Below are 26,033 nucleotides of genomic sequence, written 5' to 3'. Positions count from 1 at the left end.
GGTGGTCTTCTATCATTCCAGAGTATGGGATGCACAGAATACAGTAATGGATTTATGTTACAGGAAGGCACTGAACAAAGGTTGGGCTCCATGGCCTTACCGGGCCCCTTGAGCTGGACGGTCCCATGAACCTGCCTCCTGCAAGAATCTGGCTGAGCAATGCTGAAGCCCCCCACCCCCAATCTGTATCACCTCCTCTCCAGTTTATCAAAGCCTGAATTGGTCCAGATGCAGTACAGGGCTTTCCTGCTGAATAAAGCAAAGCAAATTATGAACTCAGAGCTAAGTCAGAAAACGGGATGGCATCAGTCTTCCTTTTAACTGCGTTCTGTGCTGCCCTTCCTTTAAAAGACAATTTCACGGAGCCCAGGAAAGCCATCAAACACAATCCGAAGGACCGGAGAATAAAGCCCCCTCCCCCCCAAATGTGCAGAAAGGGAAGCTGGAAGGTCCCGAGAGGTACTGCTTGAAGTCTGGGGGACTGGCCAAGTATGTGATGGAGGCAGAGGCCAGACTGCCTCTTTCAGAGAAGGCCCCGCGGCCTCCAGCCCACCTTTGTCCTAACTGCTTTCATATGAAAATGGCCGTGTTCCCTAAGAAGAGCTCCTGCCATCCCTGGGGCTGCGTTAGAGGGACCAGCGTGAGCTGCCCACCTCCTCCCCCACCCCTTGCTCTTCATCTCAAGCAGCGGCTAGCAGACAAGCAAAAGGGGGTGGAAGATGGAGGAGGCTGCCATGCGAGAAGGTGCAAGAGGCCCATGCTGCCTGTAGGTTCTTCCACTCTCTGCTGATAAACACACCAGAGCATAGAGGAGGAAGTTCAAAGGCACTTTGTCCCCTGATGATCCTGGGGCAGGGCCAGGACTTGAACCAAGAAACTTGGGGGGAGATATAGATTATCATGCAAAAGGGAAGCTCTATGCTGGAGTAGGGGAGGAATGAGCTATTCGGAAGGTAAACAGATTTTAGGTTGAGAGTCAAAATGGTCACATAGGGTAACCTACTGGATGAGAGACCTGCATTTGGTGAGAAGATGATGCAACATTTCCTGCTCTGGCTTCTGTTGGGAGGATACCTCTGTGGCCAACTCACAAGCACTGAAATGTGCACAACTGTGGAAAGACACGTGACTTGGCAAATGGACGGGCAAAGAACAAAGGGATGGGTTCACACAAAATGTCAAAGCAGTTAATTCAGGAAGCAAACTCATTCATTGGGTTTACATAATTCATTGAAGCATAAACTTGTGGGGTTGCACAATGTGCTAAGCCACAACAAATACAAATAAGGTTGGCACCAGCCCAGCTTAGCATGCTGTGCGAATGCAGCTGCTGGGCCTTTGACTGCCCTGGGTAACAGTGTTGCATGAACCCAGACTTGTGTGGGAATAGATGCTGCCCCCTCCCTCCTAAAGGACCTGGAAGATTGTGGAGAAAATGCAGGAGGAGAAAGGGACAGGATTGAGACCGCACATACATGCACACAACACTCGGAAGATGTTCAGTCATGAGCTTTAACCTACTACTCCAAGGGAACCTCCATTTGGGCAACACATTGCACTGAAAAAGGTGCAAGAAAATTGCAGCAGTTACACAAGGGTTGACCAGGGCAACAATTAAGGGATCCTTATGGTAAAGTAGTGGGTTTTGGGCAGGCAATTGCCCATGAGGAGAGACAAATTAGGGGGTATTTCTAGCAAGCAGACTTCCTGGAAAGGCAGAGCATAGGAAGTTACAATCTTTGGAAAGCAAGACACTAGTGATGTTCTTATCCTGAGGGCTAATGGGCAACGGGTAACGGAATCGTGGCATGTGGCTCCTGGTCTGGTGGCAGGTCCAGGCCTTAGTCACCACTGCACTAAGGACAGCCTGCCATTTGAAATCAGAGACAACAGAGAGGAGCTGAAGAATGAACCCACAAACAGGGCACAGTTGGAAAGCTATTCTTCTTTGCTTTTTGGCAAGTTGGCATAGTCTCTGAGGCAAAGCAGTTATAACCAGGGAGGTTTTGACCATCGTGGTCAATGCTTTAATTTCTCTAGGTAATGTCACCATTCGACAGCAAGCTCTGGCGTGGGCTGGTCCATGAAGTCACGAAGAGTCGGAAGCGACTAAATGAATAAACAACAATGTCACCATTACGTGCTCAAAGCTCTGAGTATGTCTCAGTGTTGCCTCTATAAATCTTGATTGATATAGAAGATGATCTCAGAAGAAAGCCTTTGAAGAAGGAAAAAGAAAGGTGCCAAAACCAATGATTGGGAGAAGTAATAAATCAGTGCAGGCAAGGACTGCTTTGTGACAGTTCCCCCCCACCCTCCTTTGTTTCCAGGAACAAATCACTAAGCATAACACAAACACACTAGGAGCTTTGGCTGCAAAAATGGGCTTTCTGGAGATTTGGAAGCCGGAGTTCAGCCACCTTTGAGTGTTCGCTTGCTGAGTGCTCATATAATCTTTTTGTGTTGAACAATCGAGCAGCTTCTCCTCATCTGAAGTGGTAGCCGTGTAACAGTGCCCGCTTGATTCTGAAGTGGTTTTCAGCTTTGGAAAAGCCATTAGTTTCCAGCTTTTCATCCAGTATTTATTAATCTTCCAGTACCAGCATATTTCTGCATAGAAAGGACTTTTCAAGTTTGTTCATTAGCATAATGTCACAATGAGATTCTTGGATCTCAGTCTTGTGGTGTGATCTGGGATGAGTCTGATTTGGTGACTCCTGAGGAAGTGGACAGGATTCTCTGCACTATTAGTTTGGCCACCTGTTGATTGGACCCAGCTCTCTCCTGGGTTGTTAAGGCAGCCACAGATGTGACCTGTGATAGGATCCATGCTCTGGTGTCGGACTCATTGAGAGGGTGTGTGTGGCTTTCAGCCATGAAGGAGGCAGTGGTGTGCCCCCTCCTCAAGAGGCCAGCTGTGGACCCAACAATTTTAGACAATTGCTATTCTGTTTCCAACCTTCCCTTTTTAGGGAAGTGAGTCCCTCTTGGACTCACAGCTCCTGCTCAAAGAGCACAGCTGCATCGGCTGCACTAGTTGCACTCCTGTCAGGATCATGAGGTGGTCACTCATGCCCTAGTTACCTCAACTACTGTAATGTGTTTTACATGGGGATACCCTTGAAAACCACTCAGAAGAACCCCTGTGCAGAATTCAGTGGTGTGGACAGTGATGGGCAAGCCTTAATATGCTCATGTGACACCTCTGCTTCACAAGCTGCACTGGTTGCCAGTGTGCTTCCAGATGCAATTTAAGGTGATGGTTATCACCTATAAAGACCTACATGGCATGAGGCCTGGTTATTTGAAGCACCATTTATCTCCCATGGCTCCTGCCCAGCTGGTATATGCTGGCAGAGTTGGTGTGCTCCAGGTTCCTCCAATTAAACAGTGCCATCTATCAGGACCCAGGAAGTGTGCCTTCTCTATTGCAGCGCCTGCCCTCTGGAATGAGATCCCCCTGAAATCCATGTGGCTTGCACCCTGTTGGCATTCCATAAGGCCTTGAAGACCTGTTTGTTCTCCCAGATCTTGGCTTAAAATGAATGGAGCCCTTTATTGGATATCTTTTTGTATACGTTTTTATATAGAGCAACCAGATCCTATCTTGTTTTGCTCTGTATTTTTTATTGTTCATTATATCGTGAGCCATCCAGAGTTGGAGTTAGACAGGCCTAAATTGGATTAAATAAATAGTTAAAATGTATTTCATCTTTGAGTCAAGTTCGATGACTGGGTGACTTAGAGGTACACATCTATGCAGTTTTCTTAGCATGACACAGAAGTATTTTTCCACTGCCTGTTTCTGGGATGTTCCTTTGATATCCCACTTCAGGCAACAGCCCCAGATTGCAGTTCCCTGTCCAAGTGTTAAACTGTACCAACCTTGCTTAGCTTTCTAGATCAGCCATGGTTGGCCTCTATGTTAGGCTACATTTGACAGTTTACAGAAATGAACCTGGGAAGTGACTCACCTTTGATAACGTAGCAGGTTTGAATATGTTAACTTTATGTCATAGGGAGAAGATTTAGGTAGGAAGTATCCATGTGCCCACAAGAAGCAGTAGCTGGCAGACAATCCTGGCAAAATTATGTCCACTGTATTGGAAAAAGTTGGAAGCAACTGAATGACTTAACAACAATTGAATTATTGGGAGGCCTCACTTTTTCCAAGTGACTGAAATAATAATCTAAAGGTACCCATCTCCTTCTACCCCAGAAAACCACAAGGTCACAAACTCCAACCCCCTTTATTGCAGTGTATTGTATAAACCCAGGAAAATGGTTAAACACGTTGCATGAGCAGAGCCAGGATATGGTAGAACTGTTGTCTCAGTGCTCACTTTCAGGCAAATATGTCACCCTGCAATCCACAAAACACTTTTCAGTGGTAATTCAGCTCCATAGAGTTAACTTTAACTTTACATAAAAGGCTTAATTTCAAAGTTTCTCCTGATAGCAGGTAAGTGATATGCTGAGATCGAGGTCTTTATATTGGCACCCCCTAGCAAGTAAGGGTCAGGCATAAACATCATCCATATTATAATTCTTCCATGACAAGATAGGCCCCACTGGAAGAGGCAGAACCCAGATACCCCTCGATTTCACTTGGGAGACCGTGTAAGCAATGGGTGTTGATGCTGGCTGGCTGGGGTGGGGTGAAGGGGAATAGCTGTCTCTCTGTGCACAAACTACTGTATCTGCTGCCAGCATTTGTGGTGTGTTTGTGCTACAGGAGTCACAAGTGTGCACCTTCCTCACCCCTAGCACTAGCAAGCCTCAGAAAGCATCTGAGATTAGAACCTAAATAGATGCACTTGTATTTCTGGGACAGTATTTTTTGTGGTTTTTCAAAATATTAATTCCCAAGGAGAATTAAGAAAATTGGAGAAGGGTGAATGTTTGAAACCCACAGCTGGTCCAGCCCATCAAGAGAAGGGTCAATTCCCAAACAGCTCTATAATGAATGTTTTCAGGTTGTCAGCCAGAGCCCTGTGATGGCCTGTTTTCCAAGGCAAGTTTTTAGTGAAATGTATGAAAAAGGCTTTGTTGAAAGCATCTGCTTTTGCAAGCAAAATCTCCCATCTTCAGGGCCATGAAGCATTCTATGTGAATTCTTGGGAGAGCCCCTGCTAACAACACAAGGGCTCTACTGGATCCAGCCAAGGGCCCATCTAGTCCAGCCTTTGGTGCCGCACAGCAACAACCAGACACTTACAGGAAACCCACAAAAGCGCTGGGAGGAAATCACCCGTCCTTTTCTCCAGCAACTAGTGCTTTAAGTGATGGTTCCCATAATTCAGGAGATTGCACATAGCGATCATAATTAGTGGTCACTTATAGCCTCCCCCCAAAGTTGCTGAGTTCCCTTTTAAAATCATTTTGGACAGTTACCATCATCACATTTTGATGGCCACAACTGAAGCCTTTCCTTTTATTTGGCCTGTCACCCTGCATTCGATTATTTTTATGAATCGTCCTTAGTTGTGATCTACTTTAGTTAGAAAATAACTAATTGCCATTCCCACATCCTTTATGAGTTCATATGCCTCTAAATTCCCTCTTAAAAGCCCCAATTCCTGCAATTTTTCTCTTAACCTATCATTTTGGTCCTCCCCCCCCTTTATTTTTTTACCTTTTCCAGCTCCACAATATCCTTTTTAGGTAAGATGACCAAAATTGTATTCAGTATTCTTCAATATATGACTTCAAGCCTGGAATTTAACTTTTATATTCAAGTCACACATAAGGTTAACATTTTCTTTCAACTACTGACAACTCCAAGGTCTTTCTAATCAATTGTTGCCAGCCCAGAACAAACTTATATAAAAAAAATCTGGATTTTTAAAGCCACATGCATAATTTGCACGTCTATACTAAACTGCAGTCATTTGAGGCAATTTCATCCAGAGAAATCTTTCATGCTCCTACATACAAGCTGTCTAGCCTCAAACCAAGTGTTTTGCAATAGCTCAGCCCCCTATGGGGTTTGCCATGTTCCCAAACTCTTTTGCTTTAATCTAGCAATTTATTTTAGTAAACCTTTGCAGAACCTGAGCTGATAAATAAACAAAGCTGATAACCACATTTATTTTCACCACTTCTGCCTAGGCCTGCCTTTGCAGGGGAACACCTAGTAATTTAACCCAGCACTCAAAAGATTGTATAATTCTGTGGCTCAGGATGTAAAAACCGGCATAGAGGAATACAGCAAATAGGCCCCAGCAAAGGAAATATATTCTGAGGCATGTGAGGATGTAGCCTTCTATTCTAGGGCACTAAGTAGAAAGTCTGGCTGTAGAGATCAAAGCCATTCAACTCAAGGACAAAGATCAACAACTTCCAAAGGAAGCAACAAGTATAGTTTCAGAGCATGCAAACAAGTCACAGGCAACCCTTACATTTATGCTTTTTCTGCACTACTGTATGATCATCCTTTAATTCACACATTAAATCATTAAAATAATACTGTATCCTGCATTTACCTTCTGGGCCAAGTCATAATCAGAAGGCACATGAAGTCATATTGATAGCTGTCAGCTAGCCTCCGGAGACTACCAGGAAATTGAACTCTTTTAACAGGGAAAGCAGTACATTTCCAGGAACTAGTGGCTGCTTACAAATAATATGGTATCTGGTAGACTTGCTCTGAGCATATTCTGAGTCACGTTACACCTCCGGCCTGGGGTCAAAAAATATAATTAACGCCAGGAGGTGGCTTATTTCTAAATAAACACTTATATATGGCACTGCATCTGAGTCAGAGAAAGAAATCACATCATAGAGATATCTTAGATACCAACACAGTACAATGAAGGGGAAATGTTAATATAGATCAGGGAAACATTTAATTAAGGCATCAGTGGCAGGAAGAACCCTTGGCTGTGCTGCCCCCTGGTGGACCACTTGGGAGGGAAAATGGACTGACAGCTGGCCTGCTTCTGCAGAAACAAGGCCCCTAAATTCAGGGACTTGAGATTAGAGCTACTAAAGAAAAGGCCATCCAAGACTCAGGTAGGTGTTAAACATACCTAATCCAGATGTTGGTTGGAAGCAAAGGCACAGCCAGGTGGCAGGCTAGAGCAAGAGGGTTCAGCAAAATCCTGGTCAAAAGAACAGCCACTCTTGAGGAATACTTGTACTTCTCCTTATGCACGTTTTCTAATTTTGTACTGTTAAGAATCAAAATTCTGCCAATTCTTCCCCAGGCCAACCGTCTGTTTTATCCTCAGAGAGCACTTCATCCCTACACTGCATGTTAATAACCTGTTTGAAGCTGGTGCTTGCAGATCAATAATATCTCCCCATTGCTGGTGGCTCACCTGAGACGAGGAAACGCAGTATCTCAGCTGTCTCTTCTTAAACCTTTTGCTTCATGGGGTGCTCCTGTACATATGGATAACGGCAGTCAAACTAAGTTATCCTTTTAGGGCAGCAAGCTGAATAGAGTGCTGTTACAGCCCACTATAGGTTTAGGGGAACCTCCCTCACTTAACACACATGCTGGCAATGACACCCCCAAAGTAGCTGTTGTCAGTTTCAAGTCAGGTGTCCAAGAAACTAAAATGCATTTACCTAAACACTGGAAGCTTCAGCTCTGCCAACTTTAGAGCTCTCATGAGCAGAAATGTACAGTAAGTAAAAGGTTCTAGAGCAAAGGCCCTCAACTCTTAAATCTTCAGGCTGGCAAGTATTCTACAAGGATCTGAATCTCCAAGCAGGCAGAAAAACAAATTCAGTTTTTGTATTTCCAATTTATTACAAGTACAGCCCTTATCAGACCCCGCTCCCCCAAACAACCTTTTTTTTTAAAAAAAAAAAATAGTCCAAAAAAGTCTCATTGTGTAGAAGTTGGGGAAAAATGACAAAACAAAAGATGGAAAAGGAGGGGAAGGTCGCACTGATGGATGTTGATGGCAAAAAGGGATCTTGGAGACCTGATGATGCTCTTATGACAGGAAGAATTCAGAAGCGGTAATCCAAAAGATGAGGACATAATGCCAGGCTACAATTAGTAGGTGTCACACGCTCCTTGCTCCAGCGAACAGAAGCTAGAGAGATGAAATCCCTTTCAAAGGAGAATGAAAACTCCATCTTGTTCACAGCCCCACAGCTTCCAGTTCAAAACTAAGAAAAAAGTATTTCTTGAAATGACAGAAAGCCAAACAGAAATCCTCAACTGAACAAAATCTTCATGAGGTAGCCCAGGCTTCCAAGGGACCCTTCCACAGATCCCTGTCTCCGGCTGGGCCATTAGTGTGCAAGGTCAGGCTCTCTTTTGGCCTGATCTGGAACCCAGCAATGCGAAGGCGAAGATGAGACAGGTTAGAGGCGATATGACTATAAAAGGAGACAAGAGCAAGTCTACAAAGTGTACAACCCTGACGGATTTCCTGGGTCAACTCCAACTACTTTCTCTAAGAAAAAACAAGTGACTTATAGAGGGGAGGAATATAAAGCAAACACATCCTCATATAAACTGTACAATGCACGTCAAAGTCAAGGAGACTTTATCTTACACGGTGTTTTTATACAAGATCACTGCTGGACAGGAGAATCTTTCCTTAACTAGAAAAAAGATTTATAAAGTTAGAACCAGTGTCCCTTTCCCAAACTCTGGGTTTTATGACACTCTGTTCGTTGTTGCGCACCTGGCGCCAGGAAGTGCTGTGAGGAGGAAACAACTCTCCCTGCTGCCCACATCAAGAGGCTGGAGAACAATAAGCACCCCAAAAGCTGGCCTGCACGAAGATGCTGGTGAAAGGTGACTGCCTAAGAAAGGTAAGTGCTTGCCCATTCTAAAAGGTGGCTTCCTCAGGGGGAGATGGGGAGGGCTTGTGGGGTACTAGGTTATAAATACATCCAAACACATGTGGCAGCTCATTTCTCCCACCTGCTGTTAGGAAAAACGGAGGGGAGGAAGACGGCAGCTCTGGTCAGAGAAAACCTGCACCATCCTCAGCTGGAAGTGGCTCCATCCACTCGTCCCCACGGCCCTTGTGTCTCCTTAATTTGCACAAACAATGTGCACAGTTGAGGAATTAGAAATCCATCTTTTCTCTTGACAGCTGACTGATTAGTTGCTGACGGTTATTAGGACAAGCCAACGGGAAAGCTGGTGAGGGGAGTGGGGTGGGGAGGACAGTGTGAAGCTGAGCAGCTTCCACCTCTGGACTCCATCTGGGCAGCAGATCCTGCTGAGGCCTGCTCCAACCGTGTCCCATCCCGGACCCCTCATTTCTTCCTCTTCCGCCCCCTCGAGTACTCCAGTGCCTCAGGATCACTGTCCCCATCAGCTTCCTCAAGTTCCTGACCAGGCTGGACCAAGGGTCGCTTGCGTTTCCGGCGCATGTACGTGTGGCCAGGCAGGTGTTTGTGCAGCATGTCTATCAAACACTGTTCCGTCTTCTCCAGGCAGGCAAGGACATGGCTGCCATTCTGGTTGTATTGCTCAGCATTGGTAAAGACTTGCTTCATATCTGAGAGAAAATCCTGCACAGACCGATAGCTGCCACACAAGCACTTGCTCTGCATTGTCTGGAAGTCCATGGGGCTGCTGATCACTTCAAAATAATCTTCTGCCTCTTCCGTGGTCACTGGCTCCCTGACAAAATAATGCCAAATGTTAGTTAGGGCATCACCTGCTCTAACCAAGTGCCAGGCTTCTGTTCTTACTTCCTTGCCTGTTTCTGGCACTGGTATACTATGCATGTCCCCACCTTGATCATCACACTGACAATGTTAACACACTATGTACCCTGAAAAAGCCATTGCCATCAAGCCAAAATATAATTCCAAACTCTAGAGAGACAGAGAATGGGAGATAAGCCATACTGCCTATCTAGTGTGTTTAAAAGAGAGCATCTCTGAAAAAAGCAGGAGGTATAAACGTTTGGCACATGAAGAACTTTTCCTTATACTGCTATATCTGGTATTTAACCGTGTGATAAAGGACTTACAGTAATCTATTATTCCCACTCAAGGTGCATGGATGCAAAAAGGCCCTTTCTGTCTGCCAGAGAGTACCTGTACAAGTGATTATCTAAACCAAGTCAAGTCATTTGGTAAAAGATACTATCTTCAGAGCAGTGTTTTTCACACTTGGCAGCTTTAAGACATGTGGATGCTGGCTGGGGAATTCTGGGAGTTCAAGTCCACACGTCTTAAAGTTGCCAAGTGTGAAAAACACTGCTTCAGAGGATTCACCTTCTTGAGTTGGAGGGAGGGTTGTTAAAGGTGATTCTCACTGTTTTCAACAGTCTACTAACATGGAATAGGCAGAGTGCACAGAAGATGAAGAAAAACCGGGGGCTTTCCGATTCCACTTAGCCATGTCTGTGCATATGTGGGCGGGGGGGGGGGGGATCTGCCACTTGTTCCTGAGGCCTCACCTGAAAGGCCAGCTAAACCGGTACTTGACAAGTTTATTTAGGATTTCCTCGCATTTTTGCAGTTCCAGGGTCTGCCTGCGAGACATCTTCTTTGTCTGAAGCACCTGTATTACAAAGACAATCAGAAGGGGAAAACAGAGCAGCACAGACACAAATGACACAAGAATTGATCGTATCCCTCTTCATGAGGTAGACAGTGAAACAAAATGTGCCTAGTGACAAGTACGTATTGCTGGCAATGTGCCCAGGAGCCCCTAGCTGGGGAGAGCAGGTCTACCTCTGGGAAGCTTGGCAAGGCTTCCTATTAAAAAGCAGGTGGGGCAAACAGAGGAGAAACTATTCGACAAAGTCAGACTTTCAAGACTTGTTATCCTACCGGCAATAAGCATGAAACAAACCAGGCAGCTGCTGCAGCTTTGATGGGGCAGCCAAAGAATGCCTCCATCCTAGCTTGAGTTTCAGGTCTGGAGCCCTAATCAGAGAACCAGCAGGATATCTTCGAGGCAGTTCAGCGACTCTTTGGGGCAGCAGGTTTCTTCAAAGGGCTTTAAGACAGTCAAGGAGGGGCACCCACAAGCAGGCCACTGGTGGGTGGGAGCCACAGCTCACTCCTAGTGCACAGCATGCAACAGAACAGGGAAGCTACCTGAAGAATTGGGACAGCAACGTGCCTGACACCAGAGGCCCATGTAGGAAGGACAAAAGCAAGGTCCTGGGCTAGCTCCTTGCCCTCCAGGAGCAGGAGGCCTCTCTTAAGTACTACAACTGATGGGACAAAAACTACCCCCTCAGCATCATTTCAGGGCAAATGTGCACGAGAGAGAGAGGAAGCAGAAGATAGGGTACCTGCCAAGCTGTACCTTGACAGAACTTATAAACTTGCTTTTCTAGATTTCAAACACAAAAGGAGGCGAACATGACCCATACTAGACACCACAAACCACTCTGTACAGCGCAGCATCTCCTAAGTGGAAGCTGGTAACTCCTCCACTCTGTGGTGCAAAGTTCTACTGCTGCAGCTTCAGCCATCCAAGACTTCAGGAGTCGGCAGTACGGAAGAGAATAATTCCCAAATGAAGGCCCAAAGCTTTCTTCTTTTAAATGTCAAGTGAAATGTAAGATAGCTGAATTATTTTTTTGGCAGGCAGACTGCACAGGCAACAAATGTCCTTAAGAGCTGCTTTGGATGTGATGTGGTGTTTTGCATTGCCAGCATACCAATGACTCTCCATGCCTCATCACTTCCTAGAGACTCATAGCTATGTAAGAGCTTTTAACCACCCTGCTAATCAAGTAAAGGAGGAGAGGGGGAGAAGCAGGTAATCTTGAGAGAGAGAGAGAAAAAGACACACACACCATGGAGATGCTTAACACAATACACAGGGAAGAGCTTCTTTGGTAAAGGAAGGCAGGATGGATACAGAGACACCTGTTCTACTTTTAACTACTAAAATGTTATCTGGAGAGCTGTAGCCCTTACCAGCTCATCAATGTCAGTTTCAGTGACAGGTGCAGTCTGCTGCCGGGACCCTCGAGTGGCATGGAGTGTCCGCTTCTTGCCTTGATGCCTGCCCCGCCTTGGAGGGTCTGCAGCTATGCCACCTTGCTTCCCCTTGGCTGCTTTCCTGGGTCTTACTGCAAATCAGAGATAGTACGTAATGATTTAGTCCCGGAGGAGAAGTGGCAGAAAGGTAATAGGATGCAACCAGTCATCCTGCCCAGGACAGATTCCAAGCTACTCATAACCCACTACCTGCTATTTCCAGATACCCCTTACAAGGAATAACTGATGCTAATCACTTGTCAGGAAACAATTAATGACCATGCAAAATAAAATGGGGCAAACTGATAACTGCAAGTTTACATGGAGGATTTATCACTAGTAAAGAACCCATTATGAAAGCTATTCCAGCACTGGTAAGCCATCTCTTCTCTCTCACTCTTCCATGATGGAAACACATGTAATCAACTCAAGTTTCTTCATTTACGATCCAAGAACAGACTTGAGTTCTCTATAACACGGAATTCTTATGTACATTTCAATCAAAATTATTAAATTGCCTAAAGCATTCAACTGTTTTGTCAAAGGGCTATCCCTTTGCACATCCTGACTCAATTAAAAGGCTGTGCTGTTGATAATGCAAAACCAGCTCTCTAATTCAACTGACTCCTGTGATCAGACCTGAATGCTAGGGGAAGTCAAGAACAGGTTTGCATGATGCCCCAGAGACTCCTTGCTTTCATTTCCCTGCTGATCACATGTTCCCCAGAGAAGTGTGATTGGCTGAGCGAAGTATCATTCCAAGCATTCACAAGTGGCCCACACAGTGGGCTAAGGCAGCTGCTAAGCCCCCTCAGCAGCACGCACCGAGTATTGAATTTCTCCTGCTGGCTGACAAGGAGACAGTTTGAACAATGGAACTTCATTGCAGCAAATACTCTTGCTGTCTATTTTATGTCGAGCGGCGGATGCTGGGGTTTTCCCCCCCTCAGTAATGAACAAGAATCAACCTTCACAGCAAGTTTTCGATGCACAGCAGAAAAGACACTTAATAGGGTGCAATTTTCATTCATCACTGTCCAATGCATCAGTTATTTCTGTTACGGACACCATCTGTTTAAGGGTTGTTTCCCCTTATGTTGAGAGAGCAACATGTGCTAAATATCTGGCAGTCCAACATTCTCTGTGAGAGCACTCTGGATCAACGCTGTACCAAGGATTAAACAGGACTCTGCCAAAATGAAAGATTTCTCCATCATGACCTTTCCCAATTAAATGCCTCATAAAGCTGTGGCTGTGGTGAAGGCTTTATTTTTAGTGACAGCGGCACTCACCTGGGCCTGGCCAGGCCGGCAGAAAGGAGCCTGAACGAACTTCAAAAGCAGACATAAATACTTGTAATAGATGAGCTCTCTTTCAAGATTGGAAGAGGCTCCACAAAAATCTAGAGAGCAATTATAAACAGAAGCTCACATGCTGACAGCTCTGAATGGGAACCAGGCGCCACCAGAGTAGGGACCACTCCGAGAGCTGGATTCACACTGCCCCTCAGACATCAACAGAGTCTGTTTCTTTGGGTCTCTCTCCTGGGCTTCATTTCCTAACGAGGAAATAATTATGACCTACCTATAAAACTGTTACAGGAAACTGTAAGGATTGAACCCCAGAGTACAAATACTTCAGAATGATCAGTATTAAGAGTTAAGTGGTTTTCAAACCAGGTCAAGATGAGCACCCAGGAGATGGGAACTGACACTGAAAGTGTCAGTGGAAGATTTTCAAAAAGCTGATCAGGCTAGCAACTGGTCACAGCCAAACATCTAAACAGGATAACCAGAATCCAACTGACAACTGTTCACCTAGGGAACTAAATGGATGCATATTATCAGCAAAACCTTCAATTGCAAAAACAATGGAGGATTTCATTTATTCTGAAGGGGAACACTTCCTCCAGTGCAGAAGCTTTTTCACAACTACCTGGATGCGGCAGGCAGTTTTGTTTTTGGCGTGAGGCATACTTCTGGCATAAGTAGTAAGAGCTAAATCTTGATAAGAAAAATGATAGTTCTTATTGACTTTCAGAGATTCATACCAGCAAGGAAAGTCACAAAGATCTGATCTGCCCCAACTATCATTACAATGCCACAATGTAGTGGTATGAACTTGATAGTGGGTGGCATTTCTGAACTTCTTATAAGGCCCTCATGTTGTCACAGGATTCAGTACTTGTGTGCCACTGACATGAAAATTACCTTGTGCAGTATATATAATCTGGAATGATTCTGGACCCAAAGAATAGGTCCACTTTCACCAAGGACACTCTAACAGTCCAACTATAGGTTTTAAGGTTTGCCAGTAACAAAACGCTGATCACATGTTCCCAGAGATTTCAGCCTTGCTCTTTAAACCATTCTAGCTTCAGCTGCCACCATCCAAAAGTTAAGAAGGCTCTACAATTTAAAGTCGGTAAAGAAGAGTTGCAATAGATTTATTGCAATTGCACACTGCCTTAAAAGACAAAGCTCCCACTGTTCACTTCTCATTCTCTTCCCTGGAAGCAACACCTATTTTGGTTATTCTTCAAGCAATATGGAACAATCACAAATCAGGGAACTGATCTGGAAACACTCAGCAGCACCTTCTTAGCTCAGGACTGCTAACAAGATATTCACTGCCTGCAATTCGGAAGTGGAAAACAGGGAAGCTGTTCTGCATTAAATTAATAATGTAGGAACCAGCCCAATTCCTCAGTAAAGACCTGCTGCCCCTTCATTGCAGTATAACGTACATTTTAATCCAGCAACCTCATAGCCTTCTTCCTCTTCTTCCTCCCCATCATCATCTTCCTCAGATTCCTGTTCACCAGTTTCACTCTCCTCTTCAACCGAATATTCAGCATAGTTTCTAGATGAAAGATTCAACAGTCAAAATCCTGCTTTTCCCACCCAATCATCTGACATGACTGTACCGTATTCATGCTCTGTCCTCCAGGAGGCTTCATGCTGGCATTCTATGTTACATTCAGTGAAGACAGGTTTGGCCTAGTAGCAGCCAAAACAACAAATGCACTCAACTGACTGAATATTTCCTTGGAATGCCTGTTTATTTTAAAATCAGAAGCTATAATGTCATGAAGTCTGTCCAAAATAGCTAGGAATGGCATACAAATCCTGCCACATCCAGTTCAAAGAACTTAATATAGAGTAAGAGGATATGGGCAAATATGTTGAGATGAACTACCTTTCTGTTAAAGGCACATGCAAACTAAAGGGGTCTTACCTGCCCCGAGAGCTCCGCCTGGCCACTGAGGGCTGGCAAGCAGGACACTGCCATTCTCCTTCTGGGATGTCATAGAGGGCTGGTCTCAGGCAAAAAAGATGGAAAGCTTTGTTGCATTCATCACACAGGATGAGTTTGTCATCCTCACCTGGGGGAACAGGGAAGAAACAATTTGATAATCTGAAGAACAAAGATGGAAAATAAACAAGCATGCATGCTGGAGAGCAGCCTTTGACAGGGTTGCCCTTGCATCAAACAGTAGGAATCAAGCTGGGAGAATTCAAGGCAACCAAACACCGTATTTCATGCTACACTATCACCAAGGAGTAGCAATCAACCAACTTCCTCCTACCCAGCACCTTCCAGATGTACACCCCCTACCACCTCTCAACCAGCATAGTGACCAAGGATGGTGGGAAATGGAATCCAACACATCTGCAGGACATTAGGGTCAGAGAATGGTGAGCATAATACACGTTTTATACACTCCTTAGTCTGTTTACTTTTAAACTGAAAGACAGCAACACTGAGAGATACAGTATACAGAGTAACAGAGCTGGGGGAAATTATTACCAGACCCAATATTCTGAGGAGCCCTTAAGAAATTCAGAGATTTTCAATGTTGTGTAGTACCTGTACTAGTTTTGTATTTTTGTATCACAAGCCAACTGGACAGTAGTAGGGGCAATAGTCACATCAATCCAAAGGCAAAAATGAGATGAATTCTATCCAAAACGGTTCTAGACAATCACTTTAATACCTTAGGGACCGACAATCATTGCTGCCATACTAAGGCCAACTTTCATGCACTGCAAGAAATGGTATTTTCTATCACAACCTATCTAGAATTGATTCACTAAAAACTCCCTCTCAGAAGATACAGGAAGTACCTTTTGCCACCCCACTGAAAACCTGCATAGTTTGCAGTGGCTGTAGACTCAGAAGGACCAAGTTCTAATTACCAAGTCAGAAAGCATGCTAGATGACTTGGACCAGATACTCCTTCCTCAGCTTGCTTCTTTTGCAGAGTTGCTTTCAAGATGGAGGATGGGGGAAGAGACCACATGAGGGATAGGCAATGCTATGCCATGGGCACCACTGTACCCACAGAGACTGTCAAAAGCTTGCCAGCTCCCTGTGCCACCTGGCATTTTTTAAAAAGAAAATACTGTTTTTATTTAAAACAATAGAAAACTTCATGCTGCAAAACAAGGGACTAGTCTATAGAATCAATGATATGTGAATTCCTCTGAGCCCTACTTTGTCCCCAAAGACAATCTTGTACCATTTATAAAAATGGTAGATGGCTGCAGTTCAGTTCTTTGGAAATCTGCTCATTTGCTAAGAAAAGAAAAGATAAAAGATATCTTTAGCCCGATGGTTAAAAAGTATCCTGGAGAACCAGGTGATGGCAGGCAGAAACTCACTAGCTTATTCACCATAAAATACATTTTGTATTGCACAATCACACAGAACATGCTTTCAAATGTTAGATCTAGTAGTCAAAAAGGCTTCCTATTCCAGTGTATATTGTGTATTAAGCTCCTTGAGAGTAAGGGTGGGACAAAAACATAATGAAGACCTGAAAGAAGAACAGCGGGTGCCCATAGCTTTCTCTGGGGGAACAGGAAGGCAATTGCTTTATGTATTCGCAGGATGTTTCCTTTCAAGGTTTTGACAGCACTGGAAGTCTAGCAGTTGATTCACAGTCTGGAATACACACCTTTCTTGCGACACACTTTACATCTGGCGTTTTCTGCTGACATGTCCCACTTGATGCAGGCATCCAACATACCAAGCAGCACATGCATACGTGAGAAGGTTTGTGCCTCACGGATTGCCACTTTCCATTTCTCCACAGCTGAAGCAACCTGTGGACAAAACAAGGACCTTAGGCCCAAACTCCCAGCATCTGGAAGGCATTTTGTGATCATTCCCTAGGATTCACAGCAGCTTTCTTTTAGGCACTACTAAAAATTCTTCTCCCCCACAGCCTCAGAGGCCCACAACTCTTGCTCAACTTCATATGGCCAGCTTGAAACCAGCTGCATTCTTGACTTTGAAATCTGAACTAAATTCTTGTCCATCAAAGAGAAACAAACAGTAGAACTTTAGCTGTTAACTCTAGGGACAGCTGGGGAGGCAAGGGTTAGGACATAAATCCAAAGGACTTGCTAGGCTGCCTCCTAGTGGAGGCTTCGGACCATATATGTGACAATATATATAACACCAGTAGTGGAGGTGAAACTTGATGGACAAGCAGCACCAGTGGCCACCAGCCTCAAACAAAGATGCTCAAATACAAGAAGCTTCTGAATAACTATGCTCAGGTGCTAAAAGCTTTGCAGTTCTAACACAAGCAAAGAACATGGAAACAAGCAAATGCAAATAAACGTGCAATTAACAATGGCTAGCTAGAGGGTATGCAGCCCGCTCTGTGGATACCCTACTAATGTTACTGCATTAATAGAAGAGATAACATGGGGAAATCTTAGGGCACCTAAGTTAATGTTCTCCTAGCAAAAGCAGTTGAATGTCAGAACAAATGGCTGAGCTCTGCTGTTAACAGCAGTTTAGGAGCCAAATAAAACCATTTATTTCTGCAGAGTTGCACATTCCCCTCCCACTGAATCCAAGGAAATGCCGAATAAATGGGACGGCTAAGAAAACAAAACTTCACACCAGTCTAGAATTCCCTCCTCCATTGCTCGTTGGGACAGACCTGAATCAAGAGGTAGCCAGGATTGTGGAAAATTGTGAGAGCTCACTAGCTAGTCTTTTTTCCCCGGAATGCTCAGAATGCTTGCTTCTCAGACACATTAGCTTTCCAAAGACCTACTCCTAGAGAGCTGCTGCTATCATACTGGGCCAAAGTAAACCTGAAGCTCTTGGCAGCTTTTGCTTCCCCATACTGGAAAAAGAATCAAACTCTCAGCATGACTTCCCCAAAAAGTAAGGGGCAGTGGTATCCCTCTAGGATCACAATGCCAATCTAAGGTTTCAGTACCTTAGGCCTTAGGAAAGCAGGACCTGGCTGAACAGCCAAATGGCAAACAGGAAATTCAAAGATAAGGGGCCACTTTTAGCCACTCAACATTAGTGGCACTGTGCAAATTCACCAGCCCATAGAGAAGCAATTTATAATGTCCTGTAATCTACTATGTGCATCAGCCATTAAAGGAAAAAAACCAAGCATTTACAGCTCAGGAACTGCAATGAAAAGGGCAGTCAAGTTGGTAACATTTTGTCCTTCAGAGGCCTGGCTGCACTGATTCTTTCTAAGTCATAGAATGGCCTCCATTCTCCTGGCAATAAGACAATACATTTGGTCATATAAACATCAGTCATAACACTGGCCAAGTAGGGAAGAGGAGAAACAGATGACAACATATGAGCCAGACAACTACACAGTAGCAAACAACAGCCAAAGAGAAGCAGCTGTTCTCAGTGGAGGCTTCTAGAAGAATAAAAATAAACAGGAGTCATTTTGAAAGACAAACAAATGTTTGTAAATTTGAAAGATAAAGGTCGTACTTTTCCTATGTTGAAAATGGTGAGAAAAGAGAATCTCTCCATTAAAAATACAATGAAAATGACCATGCAGAATTAACATCTTAGTCCAACTGTACTCATGTCTACTTGGAAACAAAGCTCACTGATCTTAGACAAGAATTACAGGCTCTGGGAGGAGAGAGGATGCAGCCTATTCTCCTTTAAATATCACTGTAGCATGAAAGGCCATGCCATGATGTACACCAATAACCTGCATTCCCAAGTGTAAACAGCCTACATATGCATAAACAACTTCATGCAATTTGCTCAGGCTTCTGTCGCCTTTTCAGTCCAGAGATGCTTAGCTTATATCTGCATTAATCAAGACCTTGGCTTCTTCTGCTACTCTCTTCTCTTCATCAACCTCCTCAGCCTTGGCAACAGAATCTTCCCCTTGATGTTTTCTCCTCTTCTGTTTGGGAGCCATGAAGCCTTGCAGAAACTTCTTGATGACACTGGCCTGCAGAGCAATCACACACTCCCCAAAATCCCTTAGGCTCTCCAATGAACAAACCTGATTAGAAAGACATTGTTGTTATTCACGTGTGACATGTGGAGGACTTTCCAACTCTTATCTATATACTACTGTTTCTACTCAACAGATGAGAAAACTGCCACAGAAGCAAATATGGCTACAATATTCTAGGCAAAGCTCTAATAGTAAGATACGCTTATAGCAAAAAAGCAGTGCTTCAGAACTCCTAAATGGCATGCATGAAACTCTCTAGCATACTTTAGTCACTACTCTACACAGTGTTTTGTCAATTTTACACCCAACTTTGCTAGTGCAAGTAAAGTGTTAACTTTCCCTAGAACATAGCTGTTCTTATATATCTGTTTCAACTGCCCAAATCTTCTAATCCCTTGAAGGTAGCCTCTTCAGTTCTGCTTTAATTCAAAGTTTGATTATAATGGTTAACTGCATCAGCTACTATCAGAGAGATATTTATTTATTCATTCATTGATTTGGTTGGTTGGTTTATCCAGCCACACTTCTTAGGTATCATAATCCTGGGTAGCTTATAAACAGTAGTAAAACAGTAAAAAGCATAAAACCAATATTTTAAAAAAAAAACTCTTCTGTCTCCCCCAAAGACAAAAAACCCCTCACATACAACAGACAACTTTCCTAGGCTGCAACTGACATGCTACTCCTACACTTGTGGGAAAAGCCAAGACTTCAGGGCCTTTTGAAAGGCCAGGAGTGTAGGGGCCAGAAGCAGCTTTCAGAAGCTAAACTTTAGGAGTGTCACTTATTTAAAATAAAATACCCCAGAAGAGCTTTAGAGCAAAGTGGCACATTTCAAGGAATGTTCAGAATTCAAGATCTGGAGCTAACAAGGCATTCTCTGTACTTTAAAATCGGAAACTCTGCTCAAGTATTTTCCCCCATCTCTCCATCAGTACTACTACTCACCCTGGCTTCAAACTCTGCCTCACTGATGTATCCCAGACCCCCTTTCTGCAACCGTGTGGCAACTTCAATGAGATCACTGCGCAAGAAGTTTAGCAGTTCCTGGCTGCCATCACAGGACTTCAGACCTGGGTTCTGCTTCCGAGCCAAATGAATGGAATGCATGATATCTTGATACCTGAGAGGAGAAGATACTTGATGGGTACCTCATAAGCCAGGGTGGAAAATATTAAGAGATGTAGTTTTAAGCTCTGCAGAATGCTATCTAGCTCTGTAAGCTGAAAATTTATAACTGACTTACACTGCAAGCACAGAATAACCAATGTACTCCTTGGTCCAGAAATGAAATGCTGATGCTTAGGAATTCTAAATGTTTTTGCAGCCCTGCAAAAGGTTAGGCTATTTTAATACTAGTGCTTCAGTTAAATTGTTTATTCAACCTTGCTGAAAAGTATGAAATGCCACTTCAAAAGCAGAAGCCAACCCTTTTGTACAGCTATGGCTATTAAAAAGTTCTGGAAAGACTTAATCTATACTTGACACATCATTATAGAACCTCTCAAATCTTTTATTGATAAGCAAGCATTAGCCCAAAGCATTAACAATCAGCCCTCCTGTAAACCATTTCTTCTTCCAAACTGTCATCGTGCAGACAGCTGGCATTCAAGTGACAAAACCACAGAACTTCACAAACAGGTAAGGCAAAAATAATGTACCCAACAACTTCAGAAATCCACTGTATCTGCACTAGCTGTATACAAATGCCATGTAATTTTGCAGTAAGTGAAGAGGAAGCCTCACCTATTTTGTAACCGATCTTTCAACTGGCTCTCTCTTATCCCCTGTAAATGCAAGCAGGCTAATAGTTCATCCAGCTCTTTCTGACTGTCACAGAGAAACCTGGAAGAGAAGATAACTTGTTCAATACTCCCACTGACAATAGTACAATAAAAGACATCTGGAACCACAAATGTTTCAACCCTGCCAGATTAAGTTACCAATCCATTTACTATCTCAGACCAAGTATTCTATTTAGGTACTTACACAGTATACAACATTTTGTATATTCTAAAAAAAAAAAAATATCAATCTGTTTTAAGCAGGATAGGATGGCTTACGCACATGTAAAGTTTTATAATACTGAAGTCCTATAAAATGCTGCAGTGAATTTAGCTATGTTGGATTACTGTTTTATATATGCTTATTTCAGTTTACCATTTTAATGAACTTGGAAAGTAAAAGAAGAGTCACATATATCAACATTTGGAGACTTGTTTCACCAGACAAACTATACTGCTATTTCTGCCCTCTGCTGGTAAACAAATACATAGCTCTGGAAAACTGAGGACTTCAAAGAAGCAAACAACAAAATGTTTTGCAAGCAGGCAGTGTGTTTCTGGCACCCTTCAAAAGAAAGGTCTTGTGTCCTACATTTCTACAGAGCTTTAAGTCACCAGTACTTTAAACCAAAAATTCAAAATCATATTCAAAATCAAAAGGGTGGGAGTAGTACGGATCTCTGGAGGATGTCATTCGACAGGGCAGAAGCCACTGAAAAGGCACACTTCCTGGATCCCTCAAGGTGATACTGTTTAATCTCTCTGGAAGTCATCCATCAGCACAACTGGGAGGTTTTCTTAGACTAACAGCTTCTGCTCAAGAAGCAGAAATAGATGCAGCCAGGAAGGCCTTTCCACAGAATTATCTTATGCACCAATTGAACATGGTTTTGGGTTCAGAGGCCCTCCGAACAGTGACTCATGATTGTTCACCTTGTTCGTGGACTACTGTAATATGCTGTACATGGTACTGCCCTTGAAGATCATTCAGAAGCTAAGGCTGGTCTAGAACGTGGCAGCATGGGCAATCATGGTTTACCTATGAAACACCTACACTCTGGGATTTGCAGTAATTACCAGTAGGCAGCCAGGTACAATTCAAGGTGCTGGTTATCAGCAATAAACTGCCTGTCTCCAACAGCCTCTGCCCATCCCATTTGATCTGACAGGAGTTGGCATGCTTGATTAAACAATGCCACCTGATGGGAGCCAGGATGAGAGTCTTCTCTGTTGTTGTGCCTGTCCTCTAGAACAACATTCCCCCCACAGATTCATATGGCCTACCCTGGCCTCATTCAAATGAGCCCTTAAAACCTGGCTCTTCCTGCAGGCTTTGGGTTAGTGTTGGTGGTGGTCCCTTGTGGGAATGCTGTATGTTGAGAGAATGTTCATTCTACTCTTTCCAGTTGTTTCGGTGTCTTATTTTTAATTGTTATTTGTTCTTCATGTAGTATCTTGCCCAGAATTGTTATGGATTCAGGCAGCCTTATCATTTGATATAATAAATAAGTAATGCTTATGAAGATGTCAGAGATATATCAGTTTTAGTTTGCTTTAATGGTACCGTGTTATTTTTCTTTCGTATTTTTGCTTAATGACTCTATGCAGCCCAGAGTCATGGGTGACCATGTAAATGTTATAAATAAAGTAAATAAATGTGACCTTAGTAAAGAGACAATGCCATGTTATTTGCTGAGAACCCAAACGATTTTCAGCAAATGATATATGTCAAAACAATGGTTATGTGTAAAAGTATTTTCCTGCATATTTTGATATAATGAAGTGAGAGCTGATTGTGCCAGAAGTAACAGATGAGTGGAATGCAGTGGAAATGGAGTACTTAAGTGTATGTGGTAAAACAAATGACAAGAATGAATGGGTGCTGAATGTATGTGGACTGAATACAAAAGTGACTGACTATAAGAACATAAACAGTTCTCTGCTGGATCAGACCATTGGCCCATCTACTCCAGCAGTCTGTTCTCACCATGGCCAACCAACTGAACAAGGAAGCCCATTAGTCTCCCAGCAGATGCTGTTCAGAGGCACTCACACTGCCATCAAGGCTAAGAGCCATTGGTCCCCATGACTTCCATGAATTGGTCCAACCTGTTTTTGAAGTCACCCCGGAGGGTAGCCAGCACATTTCGTGGTAGCAAATTCCAAAGCTGAATTATACACAGTTTACAAAACTACTTCCTTTTGTCTGTCCTGATTCTTCCAGGATTCAGTTTGAGTGACCTCTAGTTCTAGTATTTTGGGAAGGGGAAAACAGCTTCTCCTTGTCCACTTTTTCCACACCATGCATAATTTTGTACAATTATGTCACCTCGTTTGCCTCCTTTCTAGACTAAAAAGCCCCAAACATCACAACCTTTCCTCAAAGGGAAGTGACTCCAGCCCCTTGATCATCTTAGTTACCTTCCTCTGAATCTGCTTTAGCTACATTATATCCTTTTTGAGGTATGGTGACTAGAACTGCACACGGTACTCTAGAATGATGCAGTCACACCACTGATTTATATAAGGGCATTATGATATTGGCAGAAGAAGTATGTTGAGGTGGTTTGTTATACAGCAAAAAAGATTGAGGATTAATTGCATCAAGGAAGCGTGAATAGAATGAAAAGGGGAAATCTGAGAAAGTTGTGGTTGGATGAAGTTGATGAGTTCCTCAAGAGAGAAGTGAGATATTTAAAGAGCAAAGAGCATTGTATGAACTGTAGATGAATGTGGTGGAAGCAAGAATGGTTTATAAGGACAAAACAGTATGGGGAAGTACAGTGAATGGTGTTATCCTTTTTATTTCTTTAATTCCTTTGGATTACTATTTTTACTCCTTTTTTGTCTTCTGCATGATTCTTACCCCAAAGGGGAATAATGTGATAGACATGTGTGTAGCCATCCAAAACACTCCTCCTCCAAATGTCTAAACACCTCAATTTCAATCATGAACAGATGGCACGAGAATAGAAATACATCAAATATTATTCCACATCCAATTTTTTTGTTGATGGGTATGGGGAAAAGTCTGTCTCACCACAGGTTCTGTCCCTGTTTCGGTACCGTTGTCTCTACAGGTATTTCTGGAATATGTAGGACCCCTTGTGGGGTATTCAAAACACTGCCTTCCACCAAGTTCTCCTGTGCATCTGTAAACATTATAAGCGTAATTAACAAAAGAGTCTTATTTCCAGAATTTCCATTGGCACTTCAGTATGCAACTAAGCAAAGCCACACAACACCTCATTAAGCTTTTCTGTAACCATCCACCGAAAGCACAGATGTTCATGTGCACAGCTTTAGTGCATTAGTGCACTTTTCAACAACCTCATATTTTCCTTTGACTGCAATAATGAAAAAAAAAAATTAGGAAGCAAGCTACATTTAATACTATCTTAACAAATGTCTCCATTTGTTGAAAATTACACCATTAATTTTTTCCCCAATTTTACTACTTCTGGCCAGTGAAAAAATATATTTTAGGTATCTATAAAGTCTGTAAAATTAAGATGATATGCTTTTTCAGTTTACTAAATGTAGATCAAATACCAATCACTGCAATTTTATCCAGAAAACCCACATCACTATACCAGTGGCTAAATTCATGGAAAGTAACAATACTGGGAGGTGTGTGCATGCACCTGTGTGGACAATACGTAAATTAATATTTTCCTTTTAATATGGATAATACTAAGCACAATGTCAGACAGAATTTGCATAAAACTGGAAGGCCTGTATGTCAGAAATACAGAGTGTATCTGCATTTCACAAGTGATTTCTACAAAGCAGTCTGGCTTGCTTCTCTTGGCAGGAGGTAACAGAGTGCAACATGATTTGCTTCACTGTTCCATCTGTAGTCCCTGAATTACAGCACTCCTTTCCATAAATCCTACTCTAAAGACAAACTGACTGAACAAAAAGATCCTAATGAAAAGCATTATCTAGAGAAAAATATTCAGTGAGTCCTTATTTTAAAGGAATGTACCAGCTGGTGTTAAATAACTGCCTAATACTTGTAACATAAATATACAGTGTCTACATAGCTGACTGAAAAGGTTTAATCTCCAATGATACAAACATGGTTCTGGCAAATACAAAACCTTTGGAATCAACTAATCCAAAACAAAGACATATCTGGGTTAGCGTCACAAGACTAATAAAGGGGTTTTGTATCTGACGTTCACATCAACAGTTCAGACATTCACCTGCTAGACCAATGAGAGATGAGGTTATCAAGCTTACCTTGTTGGTAATCTTCCTCCTCCTCCTCCTCCTCCTCCTCCTCAACTGGAGGTGTAAAACTATAGTCTATACCATCATGTACCCATCCCTTCTCTATGAATAAGCCAGGAACTTCATCGGAGAAGAGCCAATACCTAAAATAAAAGAAATTGTATCAGATGTGAGGGAGCAGAGCAGTTCAGTTTTCTACCCCCAACCCTCAGAAACTGGTCCAAGTGCTATGCCAGTAAACATTCCTGGCTGCTCAGATAAAAGCGGAAACTAGAGTTTAACTATATAAGTTCTCTTACTGAGGAAAAATAGGAGTACCTCAAACTTCCTAGAAAGCCAATGTGGTGCACAGCTAAGATACTGAATTTGTTCAGGGGGGAGGGAATGGGGCAAAATCAAATCCAGCTTCAATCACAGAAACTCTAGTCTGCTCTCACCTCAATGTATATTATAGGGCCCTTATTGAAGGAAAAAATGGTGGTGCAAGGACTACCCATGCCACTTTGAGCTCTTGGAGAAAAGGTGGGATAAGTCTACTATAATGTGCACAAATGAGTAATAGATGAAATGCAGCTGAAATGCAAACAAGAGAGCTTGCAGTAGAGTGACTCAGGAATGAAATAAGCAGGAAAGGTGGGTAAAAGTAGAAGCATGAGGGAAATGGGGCAACAGGGAAGTGAAGTAATTAGGAGAGTGTTTCTCAACCTTAGCAACTTTAAGATGTCTGGACTTCAAGTCTCAAAATTGCGAGAGTTGAAGTCCAGACATCTTAAAGTTGCTAAGGTCGAGAAACACTGAATTAAGTGGTAATAAAATGTTGC

At 43.1% G+C, this 26,033-nt stretch overlaps 1 protein-coding gene across 1 annotated transcript in view; it reads right to left on the bottom strand.

Annotated features, from left to right (window-relative positions):
• Window positions 1-7,734: 7,734 nt before the first annotated feature.
• BAZ1B (bromodomain adjacent to zinc finger domain 1B) overlaps window positions 7,735-26,033 on the bottom strand; it is a 38,033-nt gene continuing 19,734 nt past the window's right edge. The window contains exons 9-19 of the mRNA XM_063299122.1: window positions 25,222-25,355; window positions 24,017-24,128; window positions 20,939-21,037; window positions 20,141-20,315; window positions 19,052-19,237; window positions 16,895-17,042; window positions 15,172-15,319; window positions 14,681-14,796; window positions 11,872-12,026; window positions 10,392-10,495; window positions 7,735-9,604 (exon numbers count right to left, since the gene is read on the bottom strand). Coding sequence (XP_063155192.1) covers window positions 9,235-9,604; window positions 10,392-10,495; window positions 11,872-12,026; window positions 14,681-14,796; window positions 15,172-15,319; window positions 16,895-17,042; window positions 19,052-19,237; window positions 20,141-20,315; window positions 20,939-21,037; window positions 24,017-24,128; window positions 25,222-25,355 — 1,747 coding nt within the window. The 3' untranslated portion in view covers window positions 7,735-9,234. The remainder of the gene's footprint in view (window positions 9,605-10,391; window positions 10,496-11,871; window positions 12,027-14,680; window positions 14,797-15,171; window positions 15,320-16,894; window positions 17,043-19,051; window positions 19,238-20,140; window positions 20,316-20,938; window positions 21,038-24,016; window positions 24,129-25,221; window positions 25,356-26,033) is intronic.

Source organism: Candoia aspera, chromosome 1, assembly GCF_035149785.1.
Source record: "Candoia aspera isolate rCanAsp1 chromosome 1, rCanAsp1.hap2, whole genome shotgun sequence".
NCBI classification, from domain to species: domain Eukaryota; kingdom Metazoa; phylum Chordata; class Lepidosauria; order Squamata; family Boidae; genus Candoia; species Candoia aspera.
The sequence above is the reverse complement of the archived record's forward strand: the minus strand, read 5'-3'. Positions and strand labels throughout refer to the sequence as shown.